Genomic DNA, 21,641 nt, shown 5'->3' with positions numbered 1-21,641 from the left:
TGTAAGGGGGGGATAAAAGTGATTCTGCTAATTTAGTCTGTACATAAAAAAATGAGTCTAAGTGCAAATTTGTCATTGCCATTGTAGAAACAGTGTTGATGTTGACAGTGGCTTGTAAAACCAGAATCTTCTATTGGATTAGTATGTTTTCTCTGGCTTTGTGACATGTTTATTGACTGAAACCTATGACACCAAAATTCCATAGAAGAACAACAAGAGGTTTTACCTCAAACCAGAGTAGAAAATGTCACGCTTGACATATGAGCTGCAGTTTTCTACTGGCTGAGAGCCTGACGCAGCAAAACCCCACTGTATGGCGTCAATATTGACAGGAGCCATTGTTGCAGGTCATTGTCACACACTTATTATACAATTAACCTTACTTTATGTGGAGGCTGAATATGGAGTGTGCCAGAGCTATTGTCCATGAGTCATTCTCATGTATGGGATCAGTCTCATTATAAGCAAGAGCAGGAGAATAAAGAGAGGAAACACATTGATGTCTCCTGGTGTTGTGTCGACAATCAAATCAAAATTTAAGTGGGGGCCTCGCAAGAGAGCAGGAGAGTCCAGAGAAAGCTTGAAAGAAGCCAAACATCATACATGCGAGAGATGCAGAGATCCAGAATGACAGATTGGATGGTCGGGGAGATAAAAGAGAGAGGAAAAAATGTAGGGGGGGTTGAGAGAAAAGAAAGAGCGATGGACAGAGGGAGGGGAGGAGGACGGTGGTGGAAGAAAAGCAAGAGAGACAGCAAGGGGGTAAAAAGGGGGCCAAGAAGAAAGAAGAAAGTAAGAGGGAGAGAGAGCAGAGGAGCAGGGGGTTGGTTAGTCGCTGGAGAAAGTTCTTAAGCTTTTTCAATGACAAGCAGATTGAAAGCCCCTCTATTCAGCCACTCTCCGGCTTCTGTTCTCATGTAAATGGAGTCTGCGGCCTTCCCTCCATCCATCACACTGCCCAGTAGTCCAGCCAGGCCTTTACGAGCCTCCCACTTGCAAAATCACCATGCTCCACAAACACTATGGCCATGGAGGGGGGGTTGGGAGGCAGCGAGGCCACCTATGCTGTGCGAGAAACTGCAACACGGCCGTTGGGGGTGGTAAGGTGCCATGGAATAGTGATGGGGATGAAGGTGATGAAGAGGAGAGAGCAAAAGAGGTTCAATTAAAAGTTCATGGCTGATTTGAAAAACAGTATGATTCATAATTACTAGCAAACTCTTACTATGCTCCAGAAGCCATTTTAGTTCATTTGCAACGTACAGCTCGTATATGCCTTCATGCATATGGATGTAGTCCATGTTGAATTCTTGTCGGTGAAAGGCAGCACAAAACACTTTCCTTTGTTTTAACTTTGACCAAATTGTTATAGAACAGATTTGTTACATTTATAACAAGTTCAGTGTTTGCTGTGAGGAACTCTTAATTTCTAATTGCTTTCTAATTTCTAATCATCCTTATATTTTGAAACCAGATGCTTTTTAAGCGCTGGTCTTTCCATCTTCAATTAGTTTGTTCTTGCATCCTTCAGCTTTAGGTCAGCTGTGTGGAGCCTCCCTCCAGTGTTGAACAACGGAATTACAGTTTATTTTTGTAAACCTGTTTGTTAGGTAAAATATAAATATAAGTGACTAAAAAAATGTACATGCAGTACAAGATCATGGCAGATTCTGATTGTAAATTCATGAACAAATGTTCATGTAGTTTTCTGAAATAAAATATCAACCTGTTAAATTCTTAGAATAAAGAAAATATTTATATATGTATATATTCAGGGGTTTGTTAAACAGGAATGTAAAGTAGATGTATACATAGGTTTAATTTGCACAGATTCCAATGTAAAGTCACTGCACTTCACAAGTCATTGCACTGAAAACTGACACCTTTTAAAAGAAAAAAAATTATAATGAACATAACCCCCCCCAAAAAAAACATTTCCAAACATTTCGACCAGTTAGGCTGTAGTTTTATTGAGATTTCCCTCTCCTCCAAAAACAAAACAAAATACAATAAACAAGATAATTTAAATGTTTTAAAAAAGAAAAAAAGTTGCAATTTTCTTTTCTATCAAATTTTTGTACCACCTTCAGTCAAAATTAATTTGCGCAAGAACTTCCAAATCTCTAAATTCAGGAAGGCCACATTACTCAGACATCTCGCATCATATGCCGTGTTCAAGGTGATTAAATGGTTCTGGTACAGTTTTACAGAAAACAGTACAGCAAGTACAGTAACTACTTGGATTTTACGGTCCGAGTAGTTGGATCCAGAGAATGAATCCAATCCAATGCTATTCATGTCGGTCTAAAAGCTAGCACCCTTTTACCACATGGCTGAAGTACATTAGCAGCATGAGGTGTGCTTTAAAGAATTGTCAACGCACAGAAGCTGGAAACCAGTAACTGAAGACAATTCTTCATCCAAAGTCTGATGATTCCCAGCTACAAAAAATGAAATTAAAGAAAAAAGAGCCCAGGATAATTAATTGAGAGTAGAGTCACAAAACATGCTACTCTTCTTCATAACAGAAGATGACTGAGCCCATATTTCAAATGTTTTTTTTTTTTTTTTTTTAATCAAAGTTGATTGAGATGAAGTACTTTCAGGATCTGAAATTATAAAATTTTATCAGTTTTGGGGAGATGAAATGACTAATTTGTATTTGTGGAAGATTCCATTCAGAAGAGCTTAAACTGGAAAATATAGCGAGAGAGATGTTGGAGATGGAGAGAGGAGGTGTCTCTAGATCAGCTCAAATAAATCTCTAGATCAAGTCAGCCACATTCATGGGCATCTCTTCTACAGTAGTGTTGTAGAAGGTCTCGATGTCCCTCAGAGTACGCTTGTCATCTTCTGTCACCATGTTGATGGCTACACCCTTCCTGCCAAAACGGCCTCCTCTACCAATCCTAAAGTAGCACAGAAGAACAAAACATTGTAAATGGAAATGATAAAATGGCATTGGATATAATTCCTTAGCTTAGGTCAAGCTCAAGGTTAGACTGATGTATCAAACACAAACCTATGAATGTAATTCTCACGGTTGGTTGGCAAGTCATAGTTGATGACCAAAGACACCTGCTGGACATCAATACCTCTGGCCTATGAATGAAACAGACATTTTCTTTTTATTCCCAGTGTTTTTCAATTCCAATATCAAGGTCCACTAACTATCACTGGTAATTGCTAGCATTCATTTACCATATAAGTATTTATTTATTTTTTGTAGGGTGTAGTTTGATGAAGCTATGGGGAAGGACAGAAAAAGCCATCCATAACAGGATACACACTGATTTTTATACCAGATACTTTAATTACCCCAAAGCACTAGAGGGTGCTAAGGAGTCAGGGAAGTCTGGCAACCTCATCTGCTATATTTGAATAGAATTCATTCCAATAGGAGAAAAAAATAATAATTAAGCAGCAAGAAACGTGCACGGATGTATTTGCTCACCAGCAAATCTGTGGTAATAAGGACACGGCTAGAACCAGAGCGAAACTCCCTCATAATCAGGTCACGATCCTTTTGATCCATGTCTCCATGCTGACAAATATAACACAGTATGCGATTACCATGGTTCACATGTCCAGTTAAGTTATTCATTATGCTTGCAAAGACAAAATTATATACACAAGCACATATCAGACCATCAGGATGTAGAATGAATGCTAAGATTTGTTAATGCAAATCGTTACAGTGCATCCAGAAAGTATTCACAGCGCTACACTTTTTCCACATTTTATATTATAGCATTATTCCAAAATGGATTAATTTCCTCAATTCTACAAACAACGTGAAAGAAGTCTGAAATCTTTCAAAAATCGAAAGTATTCACAGCCTTTGCTTAATACTTTGTTGAAGCACCTTTCGAACCAATCACAGCCACAAGTCTTTTGGAGTATGATGCTACAAGCTTTGCACACCTATTTTTGGCAGTTTCTCTCATTCTTCTTTGCAGGACCTCTCAAGGTCCATCAGGTTGGATGGGGAGTGTCGGTGCACACAGCCATTTTCAGATCTCTTCAGAGATGTAGAATCGGGTTTAAGTCTGGGCTCTCGCTACTTGGGCCACTCAAGGACATTCACAGAGTTGTCCCATAGCCACTCCTTTGTTATTTTGGCTATGTGCTTAGGGTCGTTGTCCTATTGGAAGATTAACCTTCTGCCCAGTCTGAGGTTCTGATTACTTTGGACTGGGTTTTCATTAAGGCTATCTCTATATTGCTGTGTGGAGTTTTTCTTCTACTCTGAAGAACAACCCCACAGCATGATGCTGCTACCAGCACACGTAGCTGTTGGGATGCTACCCTGCAGGTGATGAGCAGTGCCCGCTTTCCTCCAAACATCAGGCTTGGAATTGAGGTTCATCAAACCAGAGAATCTTGTTTCTTACAATCTGAGGGTTCTTTAGGTGCTTTTTTGCAAATTACAAATGTGTTTTCGTGTGTCTTCACTGAAGAGAGGATTGAGTTTGGCCACACCACCATAAAGCCCAGATCAGTGGATTGTTGCATTGACATTTGTCCTTCTGTAGGTTTCTCCTATCTCCACATATAATCATAGAGCTCAACTACAGTGACCATCAGGTTCTTGGTCACCACACTAACCAAAGCATTTCTCCATCAATTGCTCGGTTTGGCCAGGAGGCCAGCTCTAGGAAGAGTCCTGGTTGTTTCAAACTTCTTGCACTAACATTCAATGCAGCAGAAATAATTCTGTACCCTACCCCAGATCTGTGCCTCGATACAATCCTGTCTTGGAGGTCTACAGACAATTCCTGCATGGCTTGATTTGTGCTCTGACATGCACTGTTAACTGTGGGATCTTATATAGACAGGTGTGTGCCTTTCCAAATCATGTCCAATCAACTGAATTTACCAGAGGTGGACTCCAGTCAAGCTGTAGAAACATCTCAAGGATGATCAGTAAGAACAGGATGCACATGAGCTCCATTTTGAGTGTCATGGCAAAGGCTGTAAATATTTATTTTATTATTTTTAATAAATTTGCAAAGATTTCAAACAAATTTATTTCAAATTGTCATTAGATATTGTTTGTAGAATTTAATCCATTTTGGAATAAGGTTGTAACAAAATAAAATGTGGAAGCGCTATGAATACTTTCTGGATGCACTGTAAATAAATAAATTAATACAAAATAATTTAAACTGACCATACATAAACCTAAAGTTTAATTTCCAACCATACAGCTACTTACAGGTCAACAATGGGACTGCTTTAGCATGAGCATCTTGTACATCAGGGGTGCCCAGTCCTATTCCTGGTGATCTAGGTTCAGCTTGAACCCTGATCAAACACACCTGAATCGGCTAATTAAGATCTTCAGGAAACACTTGATAATTACAGACAGCTGTGTTGGAGCAGGACCGGAGCTAAAGTCTGCAGGTAGGTAGATCTCCAGGAACAGGATTACGCACCCCTGTTGTACATAAAGTTCTGCATATTTTGTTAGAGAAAAACCAAATATTGAGAGTTGGTCTGCTGGGAAAATACTATCATTAAATATTTAAGATCGATCCCTATTAGAAGAAAAACCAACTGATGAATGTACATGACATTTGTGAAAATACTGAAAGCTTGTTCTTTGCAGAACTGCATAATGAGAATTACTCACATCTAGGTAATGGCAGGTCTGTTAAAGGGATAGTCCACCCAACATTTTGTCATTTACTCACCCTCATGATGTTCCAAACCTGTTAAGCATTTTTCTTCAGCTGAATACACTTTCTTCTATGGAAGACAAAATTTTGAAGAATGTTGATAATCAAGTAGTTTGGGTTCCCTTTGATTTCCACAGAATTTTTTGTTCAAACAGTGGAAGTCAGTGGGAGCCATGGGTGTCAATAAGTCATTTTTAGGAGGGCTATAGTCCCCCTAAAATGACTACTCGGCCCCCCTTAAATTTTGCGAATAGCTACATAAGCCATACACAAATTTGTGATTGCCTCAGTCCCCTTTAAATTTCACATGAAAACTGCGACAGACTTCGATCGACTTCTCCCCGTCTTTCAGCACATTCTTTTTCAATCTGCACCGCAGAGCAAGAAATCAGGGACAAGGTGTGAGTTTAATGATAGATTGTTATAATATCTGCATCTGTGTAGTTCTGTTCTGTCATAAATACATCTTATAATTTGGTTCCCCATCTTCTGTAGCCCAAGTTCACTGCGTTCACCCCTCATCACAAGACAGCTGTTTCCTCCAGTAAAAATAAAGCATATATGAACACATACTTTATAAAACAATCAGGTTTCATTTCAATCATTTTCATTTGAAAATTTAACTTCAATGTAATACATTTTCCATTGCATGTGGCAAAGCGGTCTGCATACTTCAGCTAAGAAAGAAGGTTGTACTTAAAAAAACAAACAGTCAAATTTTGTATGTGTACAGTAAACCGTAATGTGTGTGTGTGTGTATCATATATATGATAGAGCCCCCCCTAAAATTTATATCCTACAATCGCCCCTGGTGGGAACCAAAACAGTTTAACTTAATTTCATCTATTGTCTTTCACAGAAGTCAGACATATAGGAATTTTCACTTTTGGGTGGACTATCCCATGAAAACTTAAAACAATAACTATAATCAAAACTATATTATCTATACCAATGAGCAATGTTTATTCTAAATGTGCAATATAGTTATGTTCTGTGAAAATAGTTGCAGCTCACCCTTTAAAGCAGAAATGATTTTGATTGGCTGACATTTTAATAAGAAAATAAAATACATTTCTCTCTGAATGGGATTCCAACTGGTTCCATTTATGTTTGTGATGTGGCACTTTAAGTATTTACCAGAGCTGAGACAGTGAAGTCCCTGGCGTGCATCTTTTCTGTGAGCCAGTCTACTTTCCGCCGTGTGTTAATGAAGATCACTGCCTGAGTGATAGTAAGAGTCTCGTATAGATCACAGAGAGTGTCCAGCTTCCATTCCTGACAAAAACACATGCAACACAAAAGCAGGGTGAGAAACAAAATTACCTATTAACAGCCGCCAGTCAAAATCAATGCATATGAACACAAAATATAAATATTAAAGGCCCTGATAAATTTGGAAGTTCATGTATATCTGCTATTGTTGCTTTGCATTAAAGTAAGATCAGACAGTTGACAGCAGTATACCTCTTTTTCAACATTGATGTAGAACTGACGAATACCCTCAAGGGTAAGCTCCTCTTTCTTCACCAGGATACGCACTGGCTCTCGCATAAACTTGGTAGTGACATCCAGCACCTCCGCAGGCATGGTGGCTGACAGCAGCACCACCTGAAGGACAGATGGCACAACCACATGGTTATTAGTCCTGTTATTCACATTTCTAAACAAACACAAATGCACATATGACCTCATAAACAAAGCTGGGTCTCCTTAAAAGCTATTGTTACCGGTTGTAATGGAATAGTGGTGGAAAACAGAGTTGACCTTACAAATCATCAACAAAATTCCAGGTTTCAATACCATTTGTGTTTGTTCTCAACTTCTGCTGCAACGGAATTATGCTTTGGTAAAACCACTTTCTCATATACACTAATGCAATTAAACAGGGAAATAGAAAGCTTAAGAACAGCACATACAGGTAACACGGTCCATTCACATCCTTACCTGTATGCTAGTAGTGAGTTTCTGGAAAATCTCATAGATCTGGTCCTTGAAACCACGACTCAGCATCTCATCTGCTTCATCCAGTACAAACATTTTAATGTACTTAGAAGCTGGAAGGGGGGTGAACATGAAAAGATTGTGTAAATGGCATAACACAATAATACAAAAAAAAAATGGGCTGGATACACAAAATTCTTAAGACATTTAAGACAAATTAAATTGCAATTCTTCAAAAAATCTCATGAAGGTCTCTTAAAAAAAAGGAAGAAAATGACAGTTGTAATTATGAAATGTAATGATGTAATAATCTAATTGAGGGGAGGCCCCTAGTTGAGTCATTTTCATACTTTAATACATTTTACTTAGTATTAACTGAATTTTGATTTCAGCAAAAAGTCATGTTATGCATAATCATAACAAATCAACATGCCAACCCCGGAACTGCTTCCATGCACAACAGTGAGTGCAAGCTAGATTAAATTGATTATTATGTTTTAAATATGGTTACATTTTTTACAAAAACACATTGATTCACTACAGGAGGACTTTTTCCCACACCCCGAGCTGTGTGAAACAATTTTTATTATGGATGGGTGCTTTTTATTTCATTTCATTTGGACTGATGCGCTGCAACACGCGCTGAGAGTAGGAGTGCTCCGATCACGATCATCCGATCTTTAATGCGCATCTCATCAGTAAAGCCGGTTCTCTAATCAGCGGTTAATTCCATCAGGTGCGTGATTTCACATAGAGCAGCTGTTACTACACAGAGCCATTGTTAACTGAGAAGATGCGCCAATAAACACTGAAAATTAACGTGGATTTGCGCATCTTCTCTATTAACAACGGCTCTGTGTAGTAACAGCTGCTCTATGTGAAATCACGCACCTGATGGAATTAACCGCTGATTAGAGAACCGGCTTTACTGACGAGATGCGCATAACGATCGGCCGATCGTGATCGGAGCACCCCTAACTGAGAGGGTCATTAAGCAGCTTGAAAGATCAAAGGACATTTTTAATATAACTCTGACTGGATTCATCTGAAAGAAGAAAGTCATATGCACCTAGGATGACTTGATGGTGAGTAATTTATGGGCTAATTTTCATTTTTGTGTGAACTAACCCTTTAATGTTACTGTTAAATTGGAAATAAAAAAATTAGCATTTTAGATGAAATGTATTAAACATTTTATGTGAATCCAGCCCCAGCACAAAATATTTCACAGTACTGAATACTTACAGAGGAACTTTCGATTAAGCATGTCGTAGACACGACCTGGGGTTCCTACTACAATATGCGGTGCCTCTGCCTGCAGCTTCTGGACCTCATTTCGCACATTGGTCCCACCGATACAGGCATGGCATGTTGCACCCATATAGTCTCCAAGAGCCAGAATCACTTTCTGGATCTGTATGGACAAAGAAAATCAAGTGTAATGTAACTTAGATCAAAACTAAAAGCATTAAGTCTGTACTTGCATGGATGGCAAATGTGCCTCTGACCACAGCATCATGTATAATGCCACTTATCATATCAACTTTAGAGTTTGCCTTTTTTTTTGTCTGTTTGTTTCTTTGTTTTTTATTTATTTACACAATACTACCTACTAGCTTCACATTTCCAAACAAGCATTTCTATTATTGTAATAATGTATTTATTCTAGTGCTGGGCAACGCTAGTTTTTTTTAATTAATCATATTATTGTCTGTGATTAATCACAATTAATCACATTATGCACAAAACTAATAATGCATTCAAAAGTAGTGTATTGTGCACTACTAAAAGAAAGCCTACTGCTATATGAACAAAAGTGTAATAACATTTGGTTTGGAAACACTTTAAACAAATAATATGCTTTTTACATCAGTGTTCCTTTTACGTAGTAGCAGTTAAAATATTTATTGTAGCCTATATCTCAGTTTATAACATTGATGTAATTAAATATAAAACACTGCTGAGTTAATGTGGCTATGTTACTGCGTTTAAATACTTTGTGAAGATGCAATGCTGTATAACAGCCTTTCTAAAATATTTAATGTTTGCTATACTGTCTACCCACTCATTTTTGCAATAGAAAACACATTTAACAATGTAACATGATTATGTATTTACATCACACACACACACACAAAAAAAAAGTAACACACTAATGTAACATGTTGCTTTTAACTAGAACACTGCCAGTATATCGTTTGCCAACATGTGGATGGTGGTGTTCAAGAGGGGTCCTCGAGCTGAAGGCATCCCTTGAATTTGGTGGAGATGCACTGCCACGTTAGCAAGATGTTGTTGTTAAGGCAGCAGCAGCATTTAAGCTTTGTCTTATTTGACCATAAGTGCCCTGCGACGTGGACTTGACATGAAATTCTGCCACGATTCCAGTTCCAAGGGAACGCACACGTTACATTCAAATGGCATTAAAGTGCGCGAGACGTTAATTTATATTTTATTTATTTACGGAGGTATATTGTCATAGCTCTCTAGTAAGTTTCGTCTGTGTGTGCACTGCAGACGGTAGCACAAATCCATGAATGAATAAATTTGCATAAACTTGAACGGAATAAGGTTGAATAGAATTGAATTTGAAATAAAGTTGCATAAACTTCAACTTTACTTTTCAGTGCACTTTTGGATAAAGTTTATTGTTAAATGCCCTGCATCCATTATATATATTTGTCAAGTCATTTTAAGTGCTTGATCACCACATATGAGTGATCATTGCAAAAAATGATAAATAAAAAAAGTCACCACTTGGATTTAAATAAGCAAATACTAGAAAGGGTATGGGATCATTATTGCAGTGCTTAATATGACACTTCGGGCAAAACTCTAACTGGAGCAGTGTGTGGCTTGTCATTTCTTAAACAACCATGCTGATCATTGGAAAAAAAAGTACGATTCAAATGTTTGGACGCACGAATGGGAAAGTGTCCAAACTTTTGACTGGTACTGTACTATAATATACACAAAGAATATCAGCCGATATATCGATATCTGCTTTTTTTTTTACTCCCTAATATCGGTTCATTGTCCATTTTAAAACATGCAAATGACATAAAAAGGGTCTGGCCTTAAAATGATTGTGTCCGTTTCTGGAAACCACGAGAACTCAACAGTAAGATTTAGCTGCACTGCTGACACTGGTCCTGCAGTAACTGAACCAAAAGCAGTGAGCACAGAGACTGCACTAACCTGCTGAGCCAATTCACGGGTGGGTGCCAGAACCAAGGCCTGAGAACCTCGAAGCTCTATATCAATCTGCTGCAGGATGGAGATGGCAAAGGTGGCAGTCTTGCCCGTGCCCGACTGGGCCTGTGCAATGACATCATATCCTAGTGTGGAGAAAAACAACAGGCCAGATAATGAGCTCTAACTGAATCTGAAACTGAATCTTCTTCTTCAAGCATGCAAAGATGTGCAATGGCAGCCTAAAGGGAGTCAGACAACAGACAAGAAGTGCACATCTTTCAAATCTGAACAAATTGTTTTTTTTTTGACTACCTTCTCCAGAGGTGCCATGCAGTGTTTGTCCATGGCACCCAGCTACAACTCAAGAGGCAGTTCAAAATCATACCATTCTAAATGAAATTTATATGCTTCACTTATAGAGCTATAATACAGATCACATTTTGTCCGTTGATGTTGCTTTTTTTCAAAACACTGAACTTCAAACTCATCAACACTACTTTGATTATTTGTGAAGTTGACTTTTGCCTGTTTGGTGAAAAGATTTTTGGACTGCCATCTTCAAATGAACGTGACATGTCTGGTGTCCAATACTTGTGAGTTGTCCAAGACACAGCACTGTGCTTCTTGTCCGGTGTGACCTTTATAACGCTACTAACACTGCACTGCTACCACCCAGGATAAAAAAAAAAAAATTATCCTAAATGACAATTACAAATGAACAAACCCCCAATGATGACAATTTGTTATATTATGTGCCCCAAAGCTTATTCACAAAAGGTGAAGATATAATAGAGCATCTCATAATATGTGCTGCAATTTAATTATAATCTCAGATAAATAAATAAATAAATGTATATTCTTAAAGGTATCTTACCCTTGATACAAGGGAGGATAGCCCTTTGCTGGATGGCAGAGGGCTTCTCAAAACCATAAGCATAGATTCCCCTGAGAAGAGTTTCACGCAGGTTCATGTCATCAAAGCTGTCCACAATCTCATGCCAGTTACTCTGCAAATACAGGGAAAAGAATAAGGCCACGGACAAGCTAATCTTTACTCCATCTCATTCTGAAAAGAAAGTATTCGCTATTTTTCACTCAATGCATAATGCATAAATGATAACAGGTTGGCAGTTGTTGGAAAAAAGAAAAAAAAAAGGGGAATGGCTGACTCCCAGAGTGAGGTCAAGACAGTCAAATCAACTGACAGCACATTCAGTGCCAACCCGCTTCTCACAGCTGTGCCAAGAGAAACAAGTGAGGGAAATATATATATATATGCAGTGTGTTTGTACATATGAAATAGTTAACTGTAAAAAAATTGAACTCACTTCAATGACTCCATCTGGCTCCATGCCCTCGGGGCCATTGTCTCTAGGTCTTCAAAAGAAATGTCACATTAGCACGGTACAGTTATTTGTGAAAGCCAGATAGATACTGTATTGATTTGTGAATGGAAACTATGGTGCAACTGCAGCAAAACAACAAATTAACACTATACGGTAAACAGGACAGTGGATCACACATTGTAATAATATACAAATAAGAACATTATACACTAATATTAATGTGTTTGTACTTATATATAGACATTATGCACCAATATGCTATACAATGTCATATATTATGACTGTATGTCAAATTAGAAAACAAATGACAGATTTCATCAACCATTTTAAAGCAACACTAAATAACTAACAGTAAATCGGCTTCAATATAGTTTTATAATGAAAATATATTAAGCAGAAAAAACATCAGAACGGTTTTAACTGTGTGCAAATGAATTGAAAGGATGGATGGGTGAATGAAGAGGAAAAAAACAGCTTTACTAGGGGATATTAATGGGTTATGTGTCGATCAGTCTAAATCAAGTGGAAAGAATACACCAAGTGCATATAACAACACATGATTCGCGATCTAAACCGTAATTTTGAGCCGCTTGAACGATGTGATCGTTGATCGTAAATATCGTGAGGCAGGCCGGGATGCTAAGAGCTCATATGCTAACATCGGGGTTTTTTTTACAACTCATTTACGACATTCAAGATCACGAACCACAAGCTACTTCCAGCTGCATCTAGAAGCGGAATGTCTGTATCGACTGACAACATGTTTGCATATGATCTCTAATATATAAATAAACACATTAAGATCGTTAAATTCCGTCTGCCCTACCTCTCTTCATAATCTGCCGACATTATCACAAAGGGCGAGTACACAGCGAAAATGTTTTATATAGTTTAAGAAGGGTTTCTTACTAAAATTGTGATTGCAGTATTCGACCATCAGTCAGAATATGTACCTCCCTTCGCATATTTTCATTGGCTGGTACAGACGTCACTCAACAAATGGTAGCCGCCTTTTAGTGTTGGATGAGCTGGAGATGGGCGGTCCTTGTTAAATGCTAAAGCTAAACCTCAAAATATCGTTCGTTTGGCCCATACTATAGACAGTAAAAGAAAGGGTATGGCCATTGTGTATTCTCACTGTGAATGTGAAGTTTACACAAAAATATTTTGTTTTAGTGTTGACATATTTATTTTGTTTGCTAAATGTAATAGTAAAAAAAAAAATCGCAGTTAATCTCCATGATCCAGATGTCTATTTAAAGTTTTTATTTTCAGTATTTCCGACCTTTAAATAATAATATATAATTAGGATGATTTTCCCCCCGTAAATCTTTTATATTAATTTAGTAATTTATTTAGCATAGAAATATATTTTTAAAGTGTGATAAATTCACCCTTTTTATCATATGGCAGTTTTATTTTAATATAACTTTTTATTATTATAATTGGAATATACATTTAAAATGTATGGTTCCTGCAGTGGCAACTCCTATACTGTAAGGGAGATGATGCATTTGTGTTTTAGTTTTTCTGTTTGAGAGTAAACTGATCCAAACTAAAATCTAGTAAGCGTAACCTGTTCATCAACAGTAGGATTTTTTTTTAATAATTAGCTGCTGCATTTATAACCATTTTGTAGCCACATTACAAACTACTACACAATAACAACAACATGCTTCTAACTTTATGGACTTGTGCACAAATTGATGAGGCGCACTTATTTACTTCAGTTTTTATTAGCACATCTTAAAACAATGTATGCATCTCAAAAGATATAAAAGGGTTTAATTTACAGCTGCTCTTTTTTTCATCTCCATAACTTTTCATCTTAAATCGCACAGATACATAACAACAGACAAACAATATTGAACAAACAAAAATGCTCATATAGTGTTGTGGTCCATATTGACTCTCAGTTTATGAATATTGCATTACATTTTTAAAATGTCTGCAAGTCTCTTCCCTCACCAGTCAATGGCGTTAACTTTACCATACAAGTTACTGACACCAAGAACATGAAAAATAAAAAACAGAATTGCCAATAAAATGGCGGCACCTAATGAACAGTTCACTGAGGTCAACACCCCCCCCCCCCAGATTTCTAAAAAACAACTCATCTTGCGTTTTGATCTGAGCAAACAAACATCTGGGCCAAACAGAGTATGGCATTCACCAAGTCAAAATACAAAGTCATTGAACAAAAAGAGGGTTAAAAAACGTTTGCACGTCTCCCGCCTAAATGCTGTCTGGACTTGGAGCTTATTTAGAAGTAGAAGATGTCACGGCCTCTTTCACGGTCTCACAGAGACAGTTTACAGTGACACAGTTCTTTGTACATTTGTCTCCGTAGCTTGGGCATATCCTGCTGACCAAAGCTGAAAGGCTGTTCCAGGGCCAGGCACTTACAGTACTGGTGTACAACAATAAAAAGAGTGAACATGTGAGTAAAAGTCACAAAAGAAGATCATTTTATACTCACAGCACCAGTGCTATGTGCAAAATCAAGTGTTAAAATAACACAGACAATATAAAAATACAGAAACAGAACTGAAAAAAGCTAACCTGAAGGACAAAAGCTCCACAATCACTGTCATTGTTCTGCCTTGCCACATTCTAGAACATTCAAAAGAGAGAGAAGAGTCAACAGCACATACACAAAAAAGCTTTTCACTCGGTTTTATTCCTTACTTCTCTCATGTTTTCACTAATACACAACCACATCAAATTCACCTTTCACCCTACCATTTTGAAAAAGCCTGTCCACCCTGTATAGACCTCCTTCTGTTCTCTCTTGATTGCTTCTGCTTGCAGGTATTTGGCAATGTGCTGTAAAACAACAGGACATGCCAAGAACTAGTAGAAGGATTTGCGCAGCTATTTAAATAGCAGCGTAAGAACAAAGAACACTTACTTTGGGGCAACGGCGGTTCAGGGTCCTCTGGGAATCGAAGTATGTGATGCTACGCTGAGGAACATTCACACAGACTAATGACCAGTGCACTTCCAGATGAATAGGGATCAATAAGAACTTCTTCTGGAAAATATCAACCTAATGAGGAGATTTAACAGCGAAATAAACAACAAATGTAGTACTAGTAACAATAATGATGTTGTATCCACCTTACTTTTTAACACAAATGTAAAAAAACTAAACAAAAATAAGGTAGTGATGGAAAATTAACTATTAGCAATTTATCAGGTTATCTTTATAGTCCTAAAATGTGCAAGTATTAATAAATGAGATGTGAAAGACATCACTCATCACTCTCCGGTACTGACATTTTTTGTCCACCGTTTGACCCCGTCGTAACCTTTCGTCCGGAGTTTGTCATAAAAGAAGCTGTTGAAAAAGTGGACCTGTAAGTTAAAAAACAAGACGGGGTGAGACTGAGAGACATACTGTTTTCACTGTTTGACACACAAGTTCATATAATGGCTTTGTCAAATTCCCTTGCCCACCTTTTCAGGAGCCGCATCCATGACCAAATCCCCATACATGTTCATGACCTTGGTGACACAGTGAGGTAGATGTAAGAGAGAGAGAGAGCTGACGCAGCACAATCCCACAACAAGGGCCCCCCATTCATCAAATAAAAGAGTCATAACTGTGGATCTTCTCTATACAACTCTGACAAACTGTTGTAAAAGATGAAAGCTACAATTTTGAATATGATCGTCTACAATGAAAAAGACATGAAGAATGAAAACATTGGGTCTCATACGCTAATCACAACAAAAAGTTGGTACAAAACATTTACATTTAGTCATTAAGCAAACGCTTTTATCCAAAGCGACTTAAGGCTGGTTCACACGGCAGGATAATTAGGCCGATTTTAGCCCCGATTCACCCCTTCCGACAATCTTAGGATGCTCCGATTATCGTAAAATAATCTGATCAAATATTCCTGCCGTGTGTGGTGTGTTAAGACTGCTCTCCTCTGCTCGGAAGAATGTCGGGACCACTCCGATCTCAAATCGGGGATATCCAACATGTTGGATTTATTTGGCCCGATTTCGTCTCGTGTGTGGTGTCCCCCGAGGACAAACAATCACGCAGCCTGTGGACTGTGGCGTGTAGCCAATCAGAAAGCGAGGTGGCGAGGCGGTGAGGAAGTACCGGGAAACAAAATCAAAACAGCCGGCGTATATAATATAACAAATACAAATAAAGTCGATGAGCATAACTACATCCACAACTGCAGTCCACCAGAGTACATGGAAACGAATATATGAACGTTTATTTCAACGGTTATTAATCTGTGTAGTACGTAACAACATTTCTATGAGAGAAAACAACAACTTTCCTCCATATCATGATGTAGCAAGTATAGTCCATGCTCGCGTTGTCTCCACCTCTTTGACCATCGCCTTTTCTTGTTTTTCTTATGTTTTTTTTCTCGTTAAAAAACAAAGCACAAACTATGGCCACTGCATCCTCTTCGTCCGCCATGATTGTTTACTCTGAAGTCACGTTTGATCTCGAGGGATTTTGTGAGATTTCCCGTCTGACCTGGGAATGCTCGGGAGTCAAATCGGTTCGTGTGTGATGAGTTGATATTGCCGTGTGGCTGCACACCACACACGGAACGACCAAAACTGTTAAACCCGTGATTTTTTATCGCTGTGTGTGGGGTCTCTCATATTTGGAAAATCGGCCGACAATTTTAAAATCGTCCCGTGTGAACCAGGCCTTACAGATGAGGACAATGGAAGCAAACAAAATCAACAAAAGAGCAAAAATATACAAGTGCTACAAGTCTCAGTTAGCTTAACGCAATACACATAGCAATGGCTTTTAAATAATATAATAATTGAAAAAGAAAACAGATAGAATAGAAAAAGAACAGCGCAAGCTGGGTATGGGCATATATAATTATTACCCTTCTTTTGATATGTTGATAACTGTGAAATATGCTAAATTATTAAAATAATATTAATAAAAAAAGCACAATCTCCATATATAATGGCTTTTGCACAATGTGACCCATTCTCAAAGCCAGCTGAAACACAATAAACACCATTCATAATCCTACAAGATTTCTCTTTAAAATGTTCTTTTGAATTGTCAGTACATCAATGAAACAAAAAAATGGATCACCATTTTAACATTGAGAATAATAAGAAGTGTTTCTTAAGCAACATAGCAGCATATTAGAAAGACTTCTGAAAGATCATGTGACACAGAAGACTGGAGTATTGACACAGAAATAAATGACCTTTTGCAATGTATTCAAAAAGTTATTTAAATTGTAATTATATTTCACAATATTACAGATTTTACTGTATTTTTAATCAAATTCAGCCTTGGTGAATATAAGAGACTTTTGAACGATGGCATATGCCTATAAAGGAGTGCATTGTGATGTGATAAAATATGAAAAATGTATTGTAAGGTCACAATTTGTGTCAGTTCTGAATTTTATTCTAAATATAGATAAACAATCCAAGTGTACGTATGATTAGTAAATGTGACCCAATATTAATAATAATGCTCATTAATAACTAAAAATGAATAATATTATTAACCAAGAGGCCCACCTGATCGTTGAGCCAGTTCTGACCATAGAGTGTGCTCAGATCATCCATAGTGAGGACATGACGTTTGTAATTTACACGAAACCCCCGCATCACTGCACTTCCGGACATGCGCTGGTAGGACTGCATTAAATTTTGCACCATTACCTTCCTGTAAACAGGCACAAGTTCAAATGGTACAAACTGAGACTTCACAGTAAATTCTTCCATCTGTAAAATCAAGATTCAATAATCCTTGTGACTGGTATGAGCCCCCTCTGACCTGTGAGGACTTGAAAAGCTCTCACTGAAGAGCTCTTGAAGCTTCTCCACCACCTCATCCACGTGGATGGGAATCAAACTGCCGTACTGCTGGAGAAACTCATCCAGAATACCTGGGAAAGAAGAATAACCACTGGGCAATATAATGTTAAATACTACATTAATTATGTTCCTGTTCCATATTTAGGCAAAATTATATGTTGTACCTTGTACACAAGAGATGTGTTCACTGCTTAGTTGATTCTGTGGGGAGGTCTTTTCCCGCTGAGACTGGACATTAGCAGGGGAGGCCCGTCCCTCCCTGTCCCCCATGGGTGCACAATGGATAGCATCCCTTCCTTTCGGAACTCCATTTGTGCTACGGGAGTCTAAGAAATCAACAGGGGTCACTAATAGCCAATATGATGGATAAATGAACACATGTCACACTTCTTTCAGGTCCTCAGTACTACCATATTATGTCATTTACTGTAGCTTACCTCTGCTAAACCAGATTCTGGAACAATACTGACAACATAATAAATGTTCCCATTTTACACTTTAAACTGAAAAACCCATTTAAAACTAGTCAGGTATCACATGCTAAGCAGTTAATAATATTATCGAGTTTTTTAAAAAGTTGGAAAAACCTACTACTTATTTTCCAAAATGATATCACAAATGTCAATACGAGATTTCATACTCACCAGATAAATCAGCTGCCTTCTCCTCTGCTGTCCCCAAATGTCCTTTTGGGTCTCCATTTAGCAATGAACTGCCAGGCAGTCTGTGGAAAGGTCGACTGCCATAGTGGCGGCGTCTGTGACATCTGCGTACCCTCTTGTATCCCATAGTTCCTGCCCATTTGGCTCGCTGCCGCCAAGTTCTCCAAAGCTGGGCCAAATGGTAGTGAACATTCACACATCTCTGGCCCTGATAGCGCAACCGGGCTAGCTTCCTCTCTTTGAGCGGACTGGGGCTAGTCTGGGCCAAGCAGTGGGTAAAGTCACTTGTAACACTGACATCCATTTCCACTAGCTTTGAGTGCTCTGGCGAGCCCCATTCCTCATCATCACCTTTATCATTACACTGAAAACCACCCTCATCTCTCTTGTCCTCCTCTTCACTCTCCATCTCCACATTTTCCTCCTCGTCTTTCAACTCAGGGACAGTATAGTCTGCACCCCACATCCTGACATCTTCCTCTCTGTGTCCCAGTTTGAAGTGGGCTGGGCTTGGTGCATGTTGGGCCATGGCTGGATTCATTAAATGGCCACCTCCAATGGCACCCCCACCCCCAGTGCCCTCCTGCCCCGCTGTCAGCGTCAACTCATTGGACCAGTGTGTTTGAGCCAGGCTGCTGCCACTGTCTCTCATGATCCAGGAGCACCCTACGACCTGCGCCAGCCTGCCTCCTCGCTAATGCATGACAGAAAACATGTCAATTGTCAGAGTAGAAAACCAACAGATTGCTAAATGAAGAAAAAAAAAAAAAAAAAAGATTGCATTCAAAACTCTAGTGGTCACTAATCAGGTTCTTTATCATTATTTACTCACAAGTTGCTCCAAACCTGTGAGTCTTTCTTCTGGGGAGCACGTAAGATAATATTTAGAAAAATTATGATAACTTCTATCATTTGTTTGATACTATGGCAGTCATTGACTACCATCAAATGTGTCATTACAAATATTCTTCAAAAATATATTTTGTGTTGAGCAGAAGAGAGAAACTCACACAGACTGTTGCTAGTTTTCATAGCATTTCCAACTATTAACTAACTTAACTATCTAACTAATGCGGTGTAATAATATGTCAAAATATATAACAATACAAAAATGCAACAATGTGTTAAATGGATAGTGACAATATGTATGGTGTACCCAACATGCAAGTTTAGACAGATTTAACTTTTTTTTATTGATTATTAATAATTGACTACATTTTTTTTTTTTTTTACATAAAAATTTGTAGACAGGTTAAGAGCATACTGTATTTGAACAAAACTCTGTATTTTTAGCCAAGCAAAATCATGAATACTTCTATTTTGGTGTCACAATTGCTCTGTGCAAGGAGAAGAATCAAGTTCAAGCCTATTCAAGTCCACTCCTGATGTAATATAGTTCCTTTTGATAAGTCTTTATTATATATCCTAAAAGTAATCGTTAAAAACATTTTAAAAGTATCATGAAGAGTATGTATGGTAAGATACATATAGTTTATCACGGTGTATCAAAAAATAACGAGTGTATCGTTTACCCCATAATTAATACCTGAGTATTTTCTTTTGTAGCCATGTCAGTAGTATTTTACTGACATTTAATATAATGTAGAGATTTTTCACTGCGTCTTAAAACTCAAACTTCTGTTATATAATTTACGATTATACGTACATAAAAGATAACTGGAAAAAGTGAGAAAACATCTATAGATTTTAGGACAACGTATCCATTTAAACGCTTACATAAAAGTACTTTAATTTCAATGTTATTTATATCAAAACAAGCACATGTATTGGTCTGTATTTTGTCCGTGCAGTTGTCAGCTTTAACGCAAGAAGAGAGGCAAAGCGATGCGCTTCGTTCTGCTCTTTTACTGTGAATTATGCGAAAAGTGTAAAGTGGAGCAGGCTAATAGCATCGCTAATACAACAAGTCTTTTATTTGGCTAATCTGATATTTCAAGTATCTTATTAGAGCAGAGCGCCACAAGCGTTGGTCATCTAACGCATCATTCCAGCGGGCAAATCAAGCACCGCTCACAGAATAAACACTGCTCGGCCTCCGGTGTCGCGATGCACAAAATGTGGGGAGTCAGCACAACGGATTACTCACCGTTTAACCGTAACCTCAAGCCAAAAGCTTAAGCGTTGTCTGCCAACGCAAAAAGCAAATAACTACGTTTTGCGAGAATATAAAATGATAAAATGATTTAAATATTGGCTCATTCAATGAGGGCTGGCGCTTCTTTAGAGCGAAAACAATCTTCTTCCGCCGCGTCTCTATGACGTCACGTCACAGTGTCCGCGATGGGCAGGAACATAAAATACATCTGAGAATTAATTACTTTCTTTCACTGTCTATGGAATTAATTCAGTATTGTCTTTTCCCCCCAAATTAAACAGTTTTAAATAAATTTATCTCGAATGTCCCACGCATTCACAAAAAAAAAAAAAAGTTGTTTAATGGAAATATTCACAGATACTGATAAGACGTGTGACGGTTGAATATAAAATAAAACGTAATGTTATGATCTCTTTTGATGAAGTTCAACATTTAAGCAGCGTAGAGTTCTAAAAACTTAATTCTCCACTGCAAGCATAGTCAAATTGATTTTTCTCTCAAGTGACATGATTAACCATTGGATGCATGTAGTTTATTACAGTGGAGAGATTCAGTGTTTAGCTATTCAGATTGTTACAATCAAACCTTCAGAAAATCTGGAGGCAAAGCCTACAATTATTTACCCCTAAATGGGCGAACTATCAATCAGCTCTATATTTGCAAATAACTGATGGATATTACATAATTTAGTCTTTACGCCATTCATGGATGTTTGCTATTTTTGGAACAATGTCAGCAGAAAAGGCCTAATCACGAGCTGTAGTTGTGAACTGTGACAATGAATATTTATAATCAGCAATGATCTGGGTGTTACTTTTCGAAAATACTTTGAAAATCTGTGATAAGAATTAAGCACGTGTTG

General features: G+C 37.9%; 2 protein-coding genes across 4 annotated transcripts; both read right to left on the bottom strand.

Moving 5' to 3' along the window:
- Nucleotides 1–1,944: 1,944 nt before the first annotated feature.
- Nucleotides 1,945–13,106, bottom strand: LOC128011328 (eukaryotic initiation factor 4A-I). 2 transcript variants are annotated; one of them, XM_052593601.1, is made up of 11 exons: nt 12,990–13,106; nt 12,146–12,194; nt 11,692–11,824; nt 10,821–10,960; nt 8,868–9,036; nt 7,626–7,735; nt 7,146–7,289; nt 6,819–6,956; nt 3,455–3,544; nt 3,023–3,102; nt 1,945–2,909 (listed from the first exon to the last, which is right to left on the bottom strand). In XM_052593601.1, the coding sequence occupies exons 1-11, from the start codon at nt 13,010–13,012 to the stop codon at nt 2,765–2,767; spliced, it is 1,221 nt and encodes a 406-aa protein (XP_052449561.1). In that variant the 5' UTR covers nt 13,013–13,106; the 3' UTR covers nt 1,945–2,764. The 2 variants fall into 2 exon arrangements, 1 of the variants encoding a protein (XP_052449561.1); XR_008182529.1 differs by lacking the exon at nt 1,945–2,909 and adding an exon at nt 5,697–5,751.
- Nucleotides 13,107–13,880: 774 nt separating this feature from the next.
- On the bottom strand, nt 13,881–20,936 carry LOC128011321 (sentrin-specific protease 3). Of its 2 annotated transcripts, none has more exons than XM_052593583.1 (11): nt 20,771–20,936; nt 18,646–19,357; nt 18,166–18,327; nt 17,961–18,072; nt 17,702–17,849; nt 15,623–15,670; nt 15,443–15,520; nt 15,075–15,212; nt 14,906–14,989; nt 14,726–14,776; nt 13,881–14,573 (listed from the first exon to the last, which is right to left on the bottom strand). In XM_052593583.1, exons 2-11 carry the CDS (start codon nt 19,313–19,315, stop codon nt 14,463–14,465), a joined length of 1,602 nt encoding a protein of 533 aa, XP_052449543.1. In that variant the 5' UTR covers nt 19,316–19,357; nt 20,771–20,936; the 3' UTR covers nt 13,881–14,462. The 2 variants fall into 2 exon arrangements, 1 of the variants encoding a protein (XP_052449543.1); XR_008182528.1 differs by having other exon boundaries at nt 14,486–14,573; nt 14,894–14,989.
- Between the last annotated feature and the right edge of the window lie 705 nt (nt 20,937–21,641).

Source organism: Carassius gibelio, chromosome A5 (genome assembly GCF_023724105.1).
Source record: "Carassius gibelio isolate Cgi1373 ecotype wild population from Czech Republic chromosome A5, carGib1.2-hapl.c, whole genome shotgun sequence".
NCBI lineage: Eukaryota > Metazoa > Chordata > Actinopteri > Cypriniformes > Cyprinidae > Carassius > Carassius gibelio.
This window is presented reverse-complemented; position numbering and strand designations above follow the sequence as displayed.

What these genes read in the sequence shown, in the direction of transcription:
- LOC128011321 (XM_052593583.1), bottom strand. Translation starts at nt 19,315, where the DNA reads ATGAGAGACAGTGGCAGCAGCCTGGCTCAAACACACTGGTCCAATGAG. An exon ending in TGGATGCGGCTCCTGAAAAG is followed by an intron (nt 15,521 to 15,622) that starts GTGGGCAAGGGA and finishes TTTAACTTACAG; the next exon opens with GTCCACTTTTTCAACAGCTT. An exon ending in GTGGAGCTTTTGTCCTTCAG is followed by an intron (nt 14,574 to 14,725) that starts GTTAGCTTTTTT and finishes GTTGTACACCAG; the next exon opens with TACTGTAAGTGCCTGGCCCT.
- LOC128011328 (XM_052593601.1), bottom strand. Translation starts at nt 13,012, where the DNA reads ATGTCGGCAGATTATGAAGAGAG. An exon ending in TCGGCAGATTATGAAGAGAG is followed by an intron (nt 12,195 to 12,989) that starts GTAGGGCAGACG and finishes TTTCTTTTGAAG; the next exon opens with ACCTAGAGACAATGGCCCCG. An exon ending in CGTGAGAATTACATTCATAG is followed by an intron (nt 2,910 to 3,022) that starts GTTTGTGTTTGA and finishes GTGCTACTTTAG; the next exon opens with GATTGGTAGAGGAGGCCGTT.